The sequence below is a fragment of the Stegodyphus dumicola genome, chromosome 3, assembly GCF_044657685.1.
Source record: "Stegodyphus dumicola isolate Sdum_Otavi_A_Nest chromosome 3, ASM4465768v1".
NCBI classification, from domain to species: Eukaryota; Metazoa; Arthropoda; class Arachnida; order Araneae; family Eresidae; genus Stegodyphus; species Stegodyphus dumicola.
In genome coordinates, this window is record NC_140770.1 from 246,223,179 (window position 1) to 246,240,644 (window position 17,466).

At 29.2% G+C, this 17,466-nt stretch overlaps 1 protein-coding gene across 1 annotated transcript in view; it reads left to right on the forward strand.

Annotated features, from left to right (window-relative positions):
• beta-Man (beta-mannosidase) overlaps positions 1-17,083 on the forward strand; it is a 94,410-nt gene extending 77,327 nt beyond the window's left edge. Inside the window, exons 15-16 of the mRNA XM_085814009.1 lie at positions 2,152-2,355; positions 8,692-17,083. Coding sequence (XP_085670135.1) covers positions 2,152-2,355; positions 8,692-8,940 — 453 coding nt within the window. The 3' untranslated portion in view covers positions 8,941-17,083. The remainder of the gene's footprint in view (positions 1-2,151; positions 2,356-8,691) is intronic.
• The last annotated feature ends 383 nt before the right edge of the window (positions 17,084-17,466 follow it).

Below are 17,466 nucleotides of genomic sequence, written 5' to 3' on the forward strand. Positions count from 1 at the left end.
TGATCATGAATGATTATTAATCTGTCCATCGCCAGTAATCAATAACCTTGAATGGGAATTGGTATGCTTCATTTTAAAATTTATCGAAATTTACTTTGCTGTGCTACATCAGTGACCTATGTGTTGACCATCCATGGCTCTGAACCTGTAGGACCTTGGTGACCAAAAGCTTCGGTGAGAGGTAATGTACTTTTAATTTTTTTAAGTTTATCCAAATTTACTGCAGTGCTCCACATCTGTGACCTATGGTTGATTGCCAGTGACCTCAGTTTGTACATCACCAATTTAATATCCTTCAGTTTAACTTAAAATGCTGTGTAAATTCAATGCACTATCCTACACCAGGGACTTATTTATTAGCCTAAAGTGATTGTCAACTTATATGTAATCAGTATTCAACAGCTTTTATGGTCACACTTGTTTAAATTTTCTTTTGTTTCAATTTTAATAATTTTAATTTTCTTTTAATAGTTTTAAATGGTGTAATTGTAACACTAAAAAGATGACAAACTATCTTGTGACAGCTAATTTGGCACTGTAGTGGAAGAGTCAGCATTGAAGATGGCTAGTTTATTCTGTTTTGTCGAAGTTTCAACTCCTATCAGTGTTGAAAGCTGAGGTAGTCAACATCGTCTGAAATAGCATTTGCTCCTCTTGTGAGCAATGTCTTGCAAACATGTGTAAAGTAGATAAAGCCTTCACACACTTCTTGTTATCTTAGATGATCTTGTAGCTAGCTAGACATGTTGGAATGGATATGATTGCTATGTTCTTAAATTACTGAGTGTTCTTTCAATTTTGCTAGCATTACATCTGTCAGGTTAAGTCGCTTGGTTGCAAATTTCTTAACTTTAGAGTTGATGGTTCAGTGGGCATAGTATTTTCAGTATTTTAAGGCAAAATGAACAACAAATGCTAATTGTGTGAATATTGTTTGAATGCAAGAAATGCAAATCAAGTGAAGGGGAAGTTATTTACAGGGTTTTCATTACTAATTGGTAGGTCTCAGTTTAATATTGCCACTTCTTTGCACCTACATAACTGCAAATTAACATAAGTTCCATATTACATAACTTAAGAAATTACCATAAACCTGCTAAAAGATTCAAATGTAAGTTAGTTAAATAAATTGTAAATGAAAATAACATTTAGTATAAAAGAAATTACTGTTAAAAGTAATTTATTTATGCTGCACTTTTTGAGATAACAGTACATTTTTTTTTAATATTTTATTATTCATTTCATTCATGAGTTATATAATATATCATTGGAAGAAGTCAAATGACAAAAACTAGCGTTATATTTGTAAATTTTCCAGTACTGGTTTCAATGGTTTAACTACCGTATCATCTTCCTCAGCTGCCAAAGTGAAACAACCTCGTTCAAATGCACTTAGCAGCTGAGGAAGATGGTTCAGTAGTTAAACCATCAAAACTAGACCTGAAAAACGTACAAATATAACACTGATTTTTGTTTGACTTCTTCCAATAATCGTTATTCAGCGCGTTATTTTAACGTAAATTGCATAATGTATTGTTAGTGTAAATAATATATTTTCATGTAATACCTAAATGATTTCCTAATAATTGTTAATTGGTAATAATAATAACCAGAAGAAAGAAATTAATTATTCTGATTATGAGACTTAGACTCTCATAATCAGAAGAAATGGTTCCTTTAACTATTTTAAAATTAAAGGCTGTAACCTTGTCAATTTTATACTAATTAAAGAGGATTTACAAGTGCCAAGGATCTGTTTCCTTAATTAAGTTTGAAATATATTATTTATTGCATAGGAATGAGAACGTTAAAATGCTAAATGGATTGGCAGCAAACTCTGTATTTCATGCTTTTTTGTGAATTATGTTACTGTTTAAATTAATAGAATTAATTTTATGTTAACTGTAAAAAATTTAAAAGAAATATCTCTTTGTTAAGTTATATTTTATAATGAATTTATTTGCAGAAATGGAAATTTCTATAATCATGTGTATAGCTGTAAAACTTGCCATATTTAAAATCTGATAAATACTGTAATGCATTTTTAAGCTCATTTGTGATGTAGTTATATTAAAAAAAAAAAGAAAGAAAGAAACTAAACAAGGAAAGAAAGAGGCTTATAATTTTTTTTTTTTTTTTTCCTTTGCACAGAATCCAACATCATCTCAGATTGTATATCAACATAAGATAAATGGAGAGGATGGTTTGCTTGCAAAAAGTGGCTGCTCTTCTCGGAATTCTTGCTTTGTATATTTCGAAGTCCATTCCTCAGGGAAAATTGAATTGAAGTCCAGTAATATTTTATTGCTTTCTGAGTTTAAAGCTGCTGTTGGATTAGTGAAACCACATCTTACAGTAAGATAATTTTGTTTTTGCCCATTAATAATTAAATCAAAAACTTTTAGGTGTGATTAGTGCTGTGATCTCATAGAAAACACACTTAAATGAATTTAATGTCCAATAAATCAGTTGCATGAAAAATTATACCAATTTATTATACCTAAGATGCATTAAAATGTTAAATATAATTATGGCAAAGTATATATGATTTCTGCCTGAAGAGAGAGGTAGGCCTTTATGAAGGACCTTCCAAAGCAGATTGCCTTTTGTTCATGTTACATGGTGCAGTTGGGGACCACAAAATACTGTGCTGCCAGCACATATACTGAGATTTGAACCCATTAGCCAAAATGCTCATGGCATTTTACAAAACTTAGTAGAAATGAAAATCATCCAGCAATTTTTAATGGTAGTACACTGGTTGACTCATGATTTGAAGTAAAAATGGCATAAAGAACTTGCCTCTGGATTCATTTCTGAATTTGCAAAATATTCTTCATCCTAACAAGGTGTTAGGCGACAAAAAAATTATTATCTTGATGAACAAATATTAAAGACATTTGTAAGTTAAGAAACATGAAATATGATGAAGAAGCATAGCCAGTGTCCATTGCCGCAGTCATACTGGAACTCAGAGTTAAAAATTTTGAGGGCTTGCTTTCATACACGTTAAATTGTATTAGTTGTTATGAAATGTATTGTTTAATGAATTTTGATGTAATAAGCTTTCATTTTAACGTGTTTTGCTGCAGCTTCAAGCTCTGTAACATTTCATGAGTAATACTTTCCATGGTAGTTAACATTTAATTTCTATGTGCCTTAACGTAGTTCATTGTCATCTGATACTAGTATTTAATAAATTCTGCAGGGAAAAAAATCAGTGGAATAAGTTCAGATGAGTCAGTCTGTCTTAACCTCTTTCTATCCACCTTCTAGATGCACTAAATTGAGATAGTCACTTATTGAAAAATGGGATCGTGTCCTATCGTGCTGAAATGCAACAGTTTAAAATTTTTTTTGAAAGATTTTGAACATATCGAAATAAATTATGCCTATAATTGTTGGTTTTTTAAAATAAAAAGGGATAGTATATGCTTTCTTCTGCATAAAACCCAATCAGGCATTTATTTTTAGAATATTTTATCTTTTTTGCATTTAGAAATATCATTGATTGTTGATGTCTCCCTATTCAACTACTGTATCTATTAATTGGCTCGCAGATATGAAATGTAGCCCCATCCCCAAATAAAATATTATTCATTAAATTGCCATATTCTGTGACCTCAAGAAGATAACATACAAGACCCTGTACTACATAATTTTCTGTGTGAAATTTGTGTTACACTTGAATATGATAAGGATATTTATAGAAGGGGAAAGATAACATGTCTGTGTGACATTTTATGTTAATTTTAGCTGTCTACTAAAAAGGGGGAGGAATGCAAATGTATTATGATTACTTGCTTGTTGAACATTGCACACTGCGCATAAAAGAAAGGGGGATAGTTCTATATTTTATTTTAGCTGTCTACTAAAAAGGGGGAGGAATGCAAATGTATTATGATTACTTGCTTGTTGAACATTGCACACTGCGCATAAAAGAAAGGGGGATAGTTCTATATCTCTCGTTCTATTGGGCCGATTGACAAAATTCAAATTGCGTTTTTCATGTCTCGAAAGCGCGACTTAGGGATATTTATTAGATTTATACAGTCAAAAGTCGTTAACTCAGACACCCATAATCCGGAGTGATCAATAATCCGTACCTCAAAGCTACAAACTTTCTGCCCATGCGTCGTGTTGACGCATGCGCATAAGACCTTTACGGCTGCAAATATGCATGTGCGCATGCCCAAAATACGTTTATGCGTGCGCGTTTAATGTATAACGGACGGTATAAACTAAGCTAAAATTATCTAATTCAGTTAAGTTGCAGATTGCATTGTTCCTTAATCTTCGAATTGGATCCGGCTTATTATTTTTTGCAAACTGTTAGAGCAATTTTATAAAAGTAAGCTTGAACTTTCGATTATGTCAAATAGAATTTTCGATATATATTTACTAATATGTAAAAGATATACAAAGCAAAAGTATGTTTCGAAGTCCATTAAATAAAAAGTGGAATTGCTGTAAAAAATGGATAAAGGCATATCCTTTGTTTATCTAACCATTCTGAAATCTGTTTATCAATTTCACGCTGCTCTGCGGTGTGTGGGGGGGTAAAGCCACGGCACGCAATGAATTGGAAGTTGATCTGTCAGCACTATCCTTATCTTCAGGGCAAATGTTTTTTTTATTTTATTTGCCTTATAATTCCTTACTAAATGTAGTATTTCATCTCGATGTACTCCGTCATTGATATGATTTAAATCAAATTCCTCGTCATTATAATTCGCTTCCAATAGTGAAGAAAGTGACACAGAGGTTATTGAAAACGAAAAAATTTCGATTGACAAATTAGTCGGTATTCTCGAAGCAATTATAGGACTTGAACAGCGGAACTTTGTAACTGAACAAGAAATTATGTCTGTTTATAGAATTAAAGAGAAAGTATTATCACATAAAAAACGAAGCAACTTAAACAACTTACATTGAAAGAAATGTTTAATAAAGTAAACAAATAAATATTAAGCTTTTTTTGTAAATTTTGATACCCTTTAGATCATAATTGTTCTTTATTTCATAAATGTTTTAAATAAATTTAAATTTTATAATTTCTGCATGCCATCTTACCAGATTTAAACTGATGATCTATAATCCGGAATCGCCGAAGTCCCGACGAGTCCAAATTAAAAGACTTTTGACTGTATATAGCATTGTTTTAACATAGGTATTTTGACACAAAATTGAGCTTTTTCTGAAATACCATACCAATTTTTTTTTCTATATTTTGACTCTACGACTCAAATTATGCCTAAATTTTGTAAATTTGACTAAATTTTGTAAAATTTGGTGCGAAATTTACAGAGAAATTCATTATCTTGGCACAATTTTTTCAGTTTTCGCCAAGAATAATTCACTTGGCGAACTTCTTAATAATATGTGGCAACCCAATTTTCCTTTCTCTTCCATTATGCCGGCTCAGGAAAAAAGGCACCTAGTTCTCATCTTTTCACATTGTGCATGAGCGGGGAAAAAGTCATCTCATTTTTACTTACAAATAATTTTAGAAAAGTGTTTAAACCACGTTTGATGTTTTATCGCTTTCAACAAATATGTCAAATTTCGAAACACCCCAATATATTAATCATGTATATCTTCAGAAATTTTTAATAAAGAACTGCAATTTTTTTGCTTAGAAATACATTTACTTTAAGATGGTGGTAAAAATTTTATAGATTGTAATTTTAAAAAATTTTTAAATGCAAATTTTAAAAATAAATCATAAAAAATGGTTGAATTTTATTTGGAATGAACCTAAATTTCGAAATGTGAAAGGAATAAGTTCAGAATATAAGGAATAGAATCAAATAAGTTTACTAAAAAAAAGAGAGATTACTAAATATATACCAAACTCAATTAACATTGAGGCGCTAAAATTTTGAGAGCTAATTTTTAAAAAACTACTAGTGCGATTTTTACAAAACTAGTAGTTTGGCGTAATTTGAGTCGTAGAATCGAAATATGGAAAAAAATTGGTAAGTTATTTCAGAAAAAGTTTGATTTTGTGTCAAAATACCTATATTAGAACAATGTTATATATAAATCTAATACATATCCTAAGTCGCGCTTTTGAGACATGAAAAACGCAAGTTGAATTTCGTCAATCGGCCCAGTAGAACTGGAGATTATAACTGTCCCATCTTCTCTTCCCCCCCTTTTTTTTCTTCTTTTTCAACGTATACATGGTACCTGCCAATATTTCATCAGCTCTGCTACCTCTTTTGTGATATTTATCAACAAATAGCAAGTCAGTAAATCATTATTGAAGCAAATTTTTCAAATTTACACCCATTTTAATATCAAACAACTTCTAAGGATAAATCTCTGAAATGTGTATTGTTGCATCTGTTACTAACATGTTGTAACTAGCTATTGATGTATGGAGCTAAAATAAGATGTAATTACTCTTTTATCAATATCAATCAAGATTTTATAGACACCCATTATACTTGATCCTTATAATAATCGTGCAGATTTCTTTTTTTCCATGACATACGTTGTTTAGATGAAATGCAGTTTCACTTAGTGTGATTGTGGTTAATGTTATCATTCAAATATTGTTATTGAATTGGTGAAGTACCAGTCATTTGTTTACAGAAACATGGAAAATGTATGCATCTCTTATTGTATTGTGATCAACAGTTTGGTTGTTATCAAAATATTGTAGAATGAATTTTTTGAACTGAAATAAAATTGTAAAATTAAGTCGAAATAAAGTACAGAATTTGCCAAATAGCAGAGACATGTCACCAAGTAAGTGATTAAGTTTTAAGCAGTTTGATATTGATTAAGGGAACCATGTGTAAAAGAATTCATTTTCCGAGTTTTAGGAAGAATAACTAGATTAATCGGAATTATCAAATATCGAAACGGAATTCTAGTAGATTTTGCTTTTTTACTATCTGAAAAATATCTGAAAAAATTCAAGTTGCAGCATCAATGAAAGAAGAAGATACAGTGTCTCAAAAAAGTGATGGGACGCTTGTGCTTTACAAAAGGAAACTGCAATAAAATAAATTTAAAAAACATGTAAAATTTTTTGTGGGTGTGTTTCATACTTAAATTTAGTAACAATTATTACATAACATACATTTCCTCAAAATATTAAAATATTAATTTAATAAAAATACAATTGTTTAGAACAGAGCAGAAAATGGCTCATTTAAGTGATGGGACACTATGTACTATGCAACAAAAATCGTCTGAAGTAAGCAATAAAAATATCTTTTGGGGTATTTATTTTTACTCAAAAGCAATTGCCAATAAAATTCGCAAAATCCAACATAAATAAGAATTCTGATTGATGGAATGAAGTTATATTTGCTGATGAGAGTAAATTTAATATATTTGGTTCTGATGGTAGAATCTTGGTGTGGAGAAAACCCAGGGAAGAATTTCGCAAACAGAACTTGGTGCCAACAGTAAAACATGGTGGAGGAGGAGTTATGGTATGGGGGTGTATGTCGTCTGCTGGAGTTGGTAATCTTGTTTTTATTGACAGTATAATGGATCAGTACAAGTATATTGACATTTTAAATCTAAATTTGAAATCTTCAGCACGAAAATTGAACCTTCATAACGATTTTAAATTCTACCAGGACAATGACCCCAAGCACAGTGCTTTGAACGTTAGACTCTGGCTGCTGTATAACTGTCCTGAAATAATAAAAACACCCCCCACAATCTCCACAATTAAATCCCATAGAGAATATTTGGCAAGAATTGGAATCAAGAATTCGCAAACACACCATTTCTTCAAAACAACAATTAAAATCGGTGCTTCAAGAAGAATGGGGTAAAATCACTCCAGAAATCACAAAAAAAATTAGTCGAATCCATCCCAAGAAGATTAAATCATGTTTTAAAAGTAAAAGGAAATCCAACAAAATATTAAAACCTTTTAAAAAGTAAAATTTTTGGATAAATATTTGATGGAAAAGTAAGTGTCCCATCACTTAAGTGAGCCATTTTCTGCTCCGTTCTAAACAATTGTATTTTTATTAAATTAATATTTTAATATTTTGAGAAAATGTATGTTATGTAATAATTGTTAATAAATTTAAGTATGAAACACACCCACAAAAAATTTTACATGTTTTTTAAATTTATTTTATTGCAGTTTCCTTTAGTAAAGCACAAGTGTCCCATCACTTTTTTGAGACACTGTACTTGCCTGTCATTTTTTAAGCATACCTAAGAACATAATATGATAAATTTTCTGGGAAAGAAAAATGCTGAAATTTGTAAATTTCCTACAAATGCTGAATTGAGATGCCCTGTGAAAGAATATTTTTCTGATCACTTAATGCTATCATTCGGCCAATGATATCAGAAAGGCATGAATAAACGTGATTGCATTAAGTGTATCCTACCGTAGTAATGATTTAGAAATAGCTGTATTCATCAGCATTTTAACAAATGTGTTGCAGTTTCTAGAAAAACAATTCATAGGTATTCAGACTTTCATCTTTGGATAAGAGCTATTGCCAGTCTTTTAGTTGGAGTTAATATCTATTCCTTAGCTTCTGAAATGAAAGGAAGGATTTAACATGTATTGTTATGAGAATATATTAAAATTTTCCTTATTAGGAGTTGAAAAAGTAAATATTGTCTGCATGCAAAATAAAAACTTTACTGTGGTAATTATGTTTTAATAATATATTTCACATTTTTAATTTTTTTCCCCAGGTTAATGTAGATGGTCCATTTGTTACTGCAAACTGTGATTTTACATTTAATATTACTTTAGAAACTGATCACATAGCTCCATTTGTTTGGCTGGAAGCTACGAGTATATCAGGACAATTTTCAGATAATGGATTCATTATGATCTTGCCTTTTCTGAATATTTCATTCTTCAGCAAAGAAGGTATTCAAGTACAAGATGTGACTAGGAATTTAAATATTTTGTCTCTAAAAGATACTTGTACTGAGTAGTCGTATTCTTACAAAGTCACAATTTTTTAGAAAGACATATAAATTCACTTTTTTTTTTATTAGAATTTCATTTTTGACCATATTTTCAATCATTCTACACCATATCCACAAATGTCTTTATGCAACCTTTATTTTTTCAACTATTAGTTGAATAAATATACTTCCAATTGCGTAAAAGTTTCAAATGATGCAGATAATCATGATCTGGAATTTATATTTAAAAATCAGCTTTGTAAAAATTATGAAATCTAACTTTTAACTTGGTTCTCTGTACCCTATAATTATATTAAAGAATATTTTTTATTTATTTTAAGAAATGAAACACCAAAAGTTTGATTTTCATTGACAAAAATTATTTAATTTCAAAGCTTCAAATTTTTTACATATTTTTCTGCTTGCCTTGAAGAGTTGATTAAAAAAGAATATTTTTTTTTTATTCTTTAGTAATTTACTAATGTGTAATATTCTTTATCATTTTGTTACAACTGGCATGCCAAAGAAATTTTTATAAGTTTTCAAATGCTAAAAATAAATTTTTAATGCTGTCAATAAATTTTATTATTTTAGATTTGTAGACTAATAATCATAAAGAAATTCTTTAAATTAGAAATATTTTTAATTTTGAATTTATGCAGTGTTGCTACTAGTTGGGTATGCATCAAATACTGGAGTCAGCATATGTTTTCTTGAATTCTGTAAGATTTCCTTTTTGAAAAAAAGGTATAATTTTCATGGTAGTGCTCATCACTTAGTCTATTAACATCAGAAACGTTTTTAAAAAAAAAAAAAAATTATTTTTTTGTTACTTACTAATACAAATAATTCACTCTTCAATTTGTATACAGCTTCTGAATATGGTCTCGAACCTTAAAATTAAATATCTTTTTAAAGATTTCTCTTGCAATAGGGAAAATAACAATAGAGAATGGTGGACTGTTTAAAAAGTTAGGTTTCATAACTTTTAAAAAACATATTTTTAATTTTAAAATGCCAAAACATGAATATTTACTTCATTTAAAACAGTAAACTTTTGTAATTGGAAGTATATGCATGTGCTCAATGATAGCGAAAATTAAGGCCACATCAGGATTTTGTAGATTCAGTCTGTATGAAGTGCTTTGAAGTAACATTTTTACAGAGCTTAAATATATTTATTTTCTTAGTTTTAAACAACTCATAATTTAAATTTCAATATAATTTATGGGTCTAATTGAAACAATTATACTGTAGTATGTGAGTATTTTATGTATTTAATTAAACTAAAATATGTGAATTCATTTACTTATTTAGACAGTTTATAAAGACATTTTTGTGTTTTTGTACCTTGTTCTCTAAATTTAAAATGGTTCCTACTTATGTTTTGTTTCCTTAAAAGTAATTCATTTTGTATTCATTAAATGAATGTGATCCTTTGTATTGATTAAACTGAGTGAATAATGATATTCTATATTGTTATAAAGAGAAATGGATTGGAACTACTAAATGAAAAAAAATTCTAAGTCTTCTATTTAGAGCAATTTTTTAGTAAGTAAAATTTTCAGATCAACAAAATGCATCATCACAAAAACATTTTAATTCACTCAAAGCAGAGGGCTGTGATAATACTTAAATGAATCATTTAGATCATTGCCACAGAAATGAGTTACCTTATTTTGAGTTTTTATTGTTGTTTAATTTAGCAAAGAAGAAAAATATTTTGGGGATAATTTGAAAATTATCATCTTGTTTGTCCATAATAGCAGCAAAAGAATCTGCGTAATGAAGATTTTGAAAAAGAGGTCTACTTCCTCATTTAATTTGTGTCTTTTTACTGAATTCATATTCACACATTAAAATCAATTGTAATACTATTTAGCTCAAATAACCGAAAGGTAATATCTGCCATATTATAGAAATAATTAAATTTGCAAAAACTGTTTGCATTGCTATTAAATGTCTGGATGTTCCTTTTTGTAAACCTCAGTAGATAATTAAAATGGACAGTGAACTAAAAACAATTACTCCTTATGTACATCATTGACTTGTAATTAGGGAAGGAAGCCCTAATAAAAAAAAATAACTAGTATTGTATTGTGCATAGTTCCCTCCCCCTTTTTTTAATATGGTTCTTTATAATATTTTAAACAATTAACCAATAGATTCTTTACTTATGAGCATGGTTTAAAAAATCTAATTTTAATGCTAATTACAACTCAGATGCTCCGCAGATTTAAATATAAACATGAAGAAGTTTGCAAAAAGAAGCTTTTTTTTTTTTTTTTTTTTTCCCATTGTGATAATAAATTTTGGGAAAATTTAGCTTTTCATCCTTGTTATGGAATTATAGAATGCATAGAAATCAAACTGATTGCTTACAGTGTTTTCTTCCCAAAAAGATTAAAATTTCTTTAGTAGTAGCATATATAGCATGAACTCTTTTGCATAATACATATATGTACTTTGCTATGATTGGTCCTCTTGGAAAATAGTAGTTGAAAAGGGGAAATTTACGTTAGTCAGACCGCACCCAATTACATCATTTAAGGGTTTTTAATTAATATTAATGAGTTCTGAGGTTTATATTTAAATATAAAATATCCAAAGCTAGTTTACAGCTTTCAATGGCTTGGTAAGAGTTTTGGATACAGAGCAGGAAGGCATCGGGGTCAAATCCCAAGTGGGTGAGTCTATTAGAACTTTGCTAAGTAATGTCTCAGCTTATGTAGAAAGGGCATGTTTAAAGAGAGCAGTAGAGTCAGATAAGTTATGGGGACTCTAAAATTATTTTAATCACTATTCAGAGTCTCATTCTTTAGTAAAAAATGTCTAGAATTTATTTTTAACTTTTGAGCTCATTTGGTAAGAGCAGTTTACGTACACAGCATGAAGGTGTTATATTCAAACCCAAGCCTGAGCTCAAGCTTTCTTTGAATACTAAATTTCATTATTAAATAGCTAAAAGAATTCAAGAAATTTGCATCTATATTTAGCTAACTATATACACCTTGTCTATAAAAGTCCTAATGCAGAATTTATTTTTGCAACCATTAAGACATATATACTTCCTCTTATAAAAATGTTTTCATTAATGCAAATGCTTTGACAATTTTTTAATTTTAAAAGATCTAGTTTATATAAGTTATGTAATCTAACTTTTTGTATGTTTCTCCAATATCCATTGTTTAGTGAATATTTATGCTCACTGTAAGCAATAAAACTCAAAACGTTTGAGTCTTGTACAAAAATAATTGACTAAGATATTTAATTTCAAAATTTAAGATTTTTTATGTCATTTTTAGCTTTCCTTGAGGGTTTGGTTAAAAAATAAATTAGATTTCGAGATAGTTCCCCGCCCCTCATATAATGTCAGTCAGTGATATTCTTTAGTGATTTACTAGTGTGTAACACTGTAATACATAATTATTACATATCATGTGCTGAAAGCATTTAAGTAATTTTTGCTTTTTTAAATGTTAAAAATACGTTATCAGTATTCTGATGCAGTTTTATTACTGTAGAATCACAATCGAATAATCATACAAAAAAAAAAAAACATTAAACTTTTCAGTCTTTAATTTATGAAAATATTGTTGGGAGTAAGTTATGAGCCAATGATTAAAACTGCGCTACTTTCTAGAATACAAATTCTGTAGGATTTTGTGAATAAGATCATCTTTTTAAAAATATGTAATAAAAAAGGGGGATTTTTGGTGGTGTAGAACGTTGAATCGGAAATGAAGAGCAAGAATTTTGGGGGTGTAGAATGCTAAAATATTGATCCACAATAAATAGGAAACTGGCAATTGAGGTGGATTAAATTCCATTTTTATTTAAATTGATGTTTGTAGTCACAATTCGCGTGGCACTCAAATCGTGCCTATTAAAGAACATTTAAATTTTTGATACTGTTATGCTAAGAAGAGAGCACAGCAAAATAGCATCCAAGCTGCAACAAAGGTAGAAGCTAAGTGCACAATTATCCAACAGGGAAGCTCGCCAAGAGGAAGGTTTTGGTTTTAGTTTAGAAAGGTTTTAGTTCTCAAAATTTTGAATTCATGTTCTGAATTACCCACATCATCTGCATTGCACAGACCATGCAAGATGGATTGGACTCAGTCCAGAGAAGTTATTAGGATTTTTAGAATAGAGAGGGAGAATTAAGGGGTTACCGTTAGTTTAAATTATAATTTTGATTTACATATTTTTTTCCTACAGATTCCCTCCTTCAAAGAGATAAATATGCATTATCAAAAAGTTCTGAAAGATGATGAAAAAGCTGCCACTGTTTTATGTGCATGTTTGGTATTAAATGAAAAGGAGAGGGATCTTTTTCTCAGGTGTTTAAGAAAGATTAAGAAGTTTATGAAGTTCATTTACCTGAAAAATTTGAAAATATATTTTCTCAGGGGGAAATAAAAGGAAAAAAGCATGTAAAGATTCTCCCAGTAATGACTCTCTTGCAGATTTAATCAAAAAAAAATTAAGCTTTAACTTGGGATAAGCGAGAAGAATGTTTAAAAATTATACATGCATTTAAAGAAATATTAATCGTGAAATGACTGGAGATTGTTAAAAGATGTGTAGCATGTTCATCTGGATGTGTTTAACTGAATTGCTGTGTATCTATAGTAATTTTTATTTTCTATATTTTTTGGTCTTAAACTTTTCAATTTTTATGTAAAAATGTATTGATTATAATTAGAAGTGTTGTTTTATGAGTGTTATTTGTTTGCAAATATGGTTTAATGATTGAATAACTTAGTAATCAAGAAATTTTTAAAAATAGAAGCTGAAGTGTTTCCTCTTATGTAGAGGATAATAACTAAGAGCTTATCGACTTCTCATCTTTTCATATTTCATCTTTCTTACTTTTGATCATTTCATAATCCAGGGTTCGTACAGTCCTTAAGAGTCCTTAAAAGTCCTTAAATTTTTTTGAATCGATTTTTGGTCCTTAAAAGTCCTTAATTTTGGTCAAATTCAACAGAAGGTCCTGAATTTTAATCATCTAAAATTTCTGTCTGTTTTTATGACTGTCATTTTGAGTGTGAATTAGCATTTTAAAGAATGTTTTTGACGATTCACTGCCGTATATATGGTAATCTTTTGAATAGGTTCATGAGGTTGTAATTTGTTTCTATTTCTAATATAAATGATGGGATACTCGAGTTTCTAAGCAAGAAGTGAAATATAAGCATTTTGAAATTCATTTTTTCTAGTAAAGAGCTCTTAAACAACTTTTTGCTTTTGGGGATGTGAATTCTTTTTTTAAACGGTTCTAAATTTGGCGACTTTTCAACATTTTGGCGATTTTAAGATTACTTTTTATAAAAACTTTTTAATTGCAAAATCTGAGAATTTTTCAACGATTTTTTTAAACATCGTAACATTGATAAATTTTATTAAAATAATGGTAGTATATTGAAATTATATTTAAAAAATAACATTAAAATAAAACATTTTTATTTTTCGCTGTCATATTATAAAGTTTCATTTTGGCAACTTATACAATATTTTAAATCTGAAAAGTAAACAATGTATAATGCTATAAAGCATAATTTATGAAACAGCTCTTAGCAAAAGCAAAATTAGCTGTGTAATTAATTAAAAATGTCTTGTTTTTAATTTTTTCATAGTAAGAGATTTTTCCATGTAATTGTCTCAGAATATTCAAAATTCTCAGAATCTGCATCAGTTTTCTCTATAAAATTAATTTTATACTTTTTCCCCTCCTACTTTTTTCCAAAATATTTCTGGCTTTTTTTCTGTTACAGAAATGGTAGGGATAATTTTTCTTTAGGATTGGAATTTGCAGCTTGGAAAGTTTAGAAGGATTTGAAGGCAAGATTTATAGAACTAGATTCGAGAAATATGTGACAAAATGAAAAATGTCTCCATGGTATGAACACGTAATGGATGTATTTTACAGAAAGTTTGCAATGAATTTCTTAATTTTGGGAGAACATCTGGAAGAACAATGTATTTTACAGAAAGTTTGCAATGAATTTCTTAATTTTGGGAGAACATCTGGAAGAACAATGAAAACATAATATTTGAATGTATTACTTCTGATACTGGAATCTTAACATGTTTATCTTCTCTTTATTTTCTTTACTTTTCATTAGACAGAAGCATGGAAAATATCAAAAATGCTTCTGATCTTATCACATGGGCAGGCATTATAGAAAGGGATTTTTTTATTAATAAAGAAATTGAAAACTTATAGTTTAAAAGATTCAACTAATATTTCTTAATGCATCATACACATAGCTGGCAATAGGCATTTTCCCACCTGATGCAGTCTCTGTGGATCCTAAATTCTGCTGCCTATTGCCTTTCTAAATTCTGCTTCCAATGCTTGCTTTAAATTCTAAAAGTTTTGCCATTTCTAGAATTTGTTGTTCATTGTGTTACTAAATTCTAGAAATTCTGCCACATCAGCTCTGTAACCGTCCTTTACTATATATATATTTCATATTGCTTCTGAATGTACATATTACTAAAGAAATAAAATTAGCCGCTTTTTCTGTACTTTCTAAATGCATTTAGTGTTTTTAGAATAACGGAAATCCTTAATTAAATCCAAAAATTCTAAAATGAAAAGGAAACGTTTTGAAGAAAGAAACTGAGTACATAAAGGAAATTATTCTTCAAAGATATGAGCAGTTATTATTATGTAAATTACCCAATTATTTGATTTCAACATTTACTATAACTTCCAATTTCTATTTCCTCATATGATAGAGTTATTGAGCCAGATTAAATTACAATTAAATTGTATAATCTTTGACCACTAGTCCACATTATTAGTTTGAATTTGACTGTTCTTGTTTAATTACATCACCGTGAGCTGTAATTGATTTTGTTAGCATCAGAACATGCCTTTATGTTTTAAGTTCTTTTTAAATAAGAGGCTTATTTAAATCTTTATCTGATATTGTAGTTAGTTTCAGCCACAGCGATAATTTGCTTAACGCCTGTCGGGCGTTTAAAAGAGAAGGAAATCGATATAAACGTTAAAATATGACCAACTATCATAAGTGTAAAATATTTAATGCTACTAGATAAATTTGCATAGTTTATTTTATTCTCAAACTTATTAACAATTATGTTAATTAATTCATGTTTAGTAATAATGTGTACTACTTAGGGATCTATTTTATTTTTAGGATGGTATTATAAAAGTGAAATTCAGGCATAGATAATATCTTCAATTGAATTTATTCAGTTCCCGTTTGCTCATAGGTCCTTAATTTTTTTCATTAATGGTCCTTAAAAGTACTTAATTTCCGTGTGCAGAAATGTGTACGAACCCTGTAAATCCAATTAATAATTTTGTACATAGAACTTAAACATTAATTATTTTGTAATGAAGCAAAAGAAGAGGGAGAATTACAGGGTTATTGTTAGTTTAAATTATAATTTTGATTTACATATTTTTTATTTTACACACACATATATATATGTATAGATCTATATCAAAGTTTCGTAGAAAGAATTTAAAATAAAGCAATTAAAAGTTCTCAGAGTACAAATAATTTAAAGGCTGAATGTGATTCACAGGATGACTTGGTAATATTTTTTCTGGAGCTAAAACTCGTAATAAATAATTGTGGTCATTGAAGAGAGAAAGACTGCCCTTTGGACTGCATTGAAGCAGGTTACTGGAGTGAGTGAGTGCTAAATAAAGAATTAAATTTGTGAAGTATCCGAAGTTGGATTAAGCTTTCATATTCCTGACTATTTAATATGTTATAACAATCTTTTGTATTCCAGTGTTCTGTCTGTTAGGTTAGGTTATTTGAATATCGTCAAGCATGTGAGGACTGTATGCTTAAGGGAAGTGATGCATTTGGAGAGGACTTTCTGAGAGAAACTGGTTCATATTCATGTTATACATGAGGAAAACCAGAAAAACTAACCATACAGCCAGCCCATTTGCTTGTGGCTGAACCCCGGTCAAACTCCCAGCATTCGGTGGTTTTAACAACTCGCCCATTGTTGGCACCCAATGTCTGATATGTTTTTATGAAATGTCATATAGTTCCAATCCATTTCTAGCTTACTTTGAGGTTTATATATCAAAAACACAATTTTTTGTATTATTAATTTTATATTTTTGTTATTGTATTGAAATTTAATAAATAAATATATTTTTTGTAAATATTCTAGTTTTTACATTGATTGCTTAATCGGTTACATTTCTGAATAAGGAAGCTACTTATCGAAAATGTTCTGTTTCTTTGCTCTACAACAAACTTTTTATCCTAAAATCAAATCAGATGTTAAATAAACTCATTAAATTCTTATTCTGAGCATTTTTTAAAATTTAAATGCACATAATTATGGTCGCAAAAGAAGCATGCACCATTATGACAACACTGCATGTACTCCACGCCCCCCCCCCAAAAAAATGGGACAGTTCTATATCTCCAGTTCTAGTGGGCCTATTGACGAAATTCAAATTGCATTTTTCATGCCTCGAAATCGCGACTTAAGATATTAAATTTTGTAAAATTTAGTGCAAAATTTGCGGAGAAATTCAAA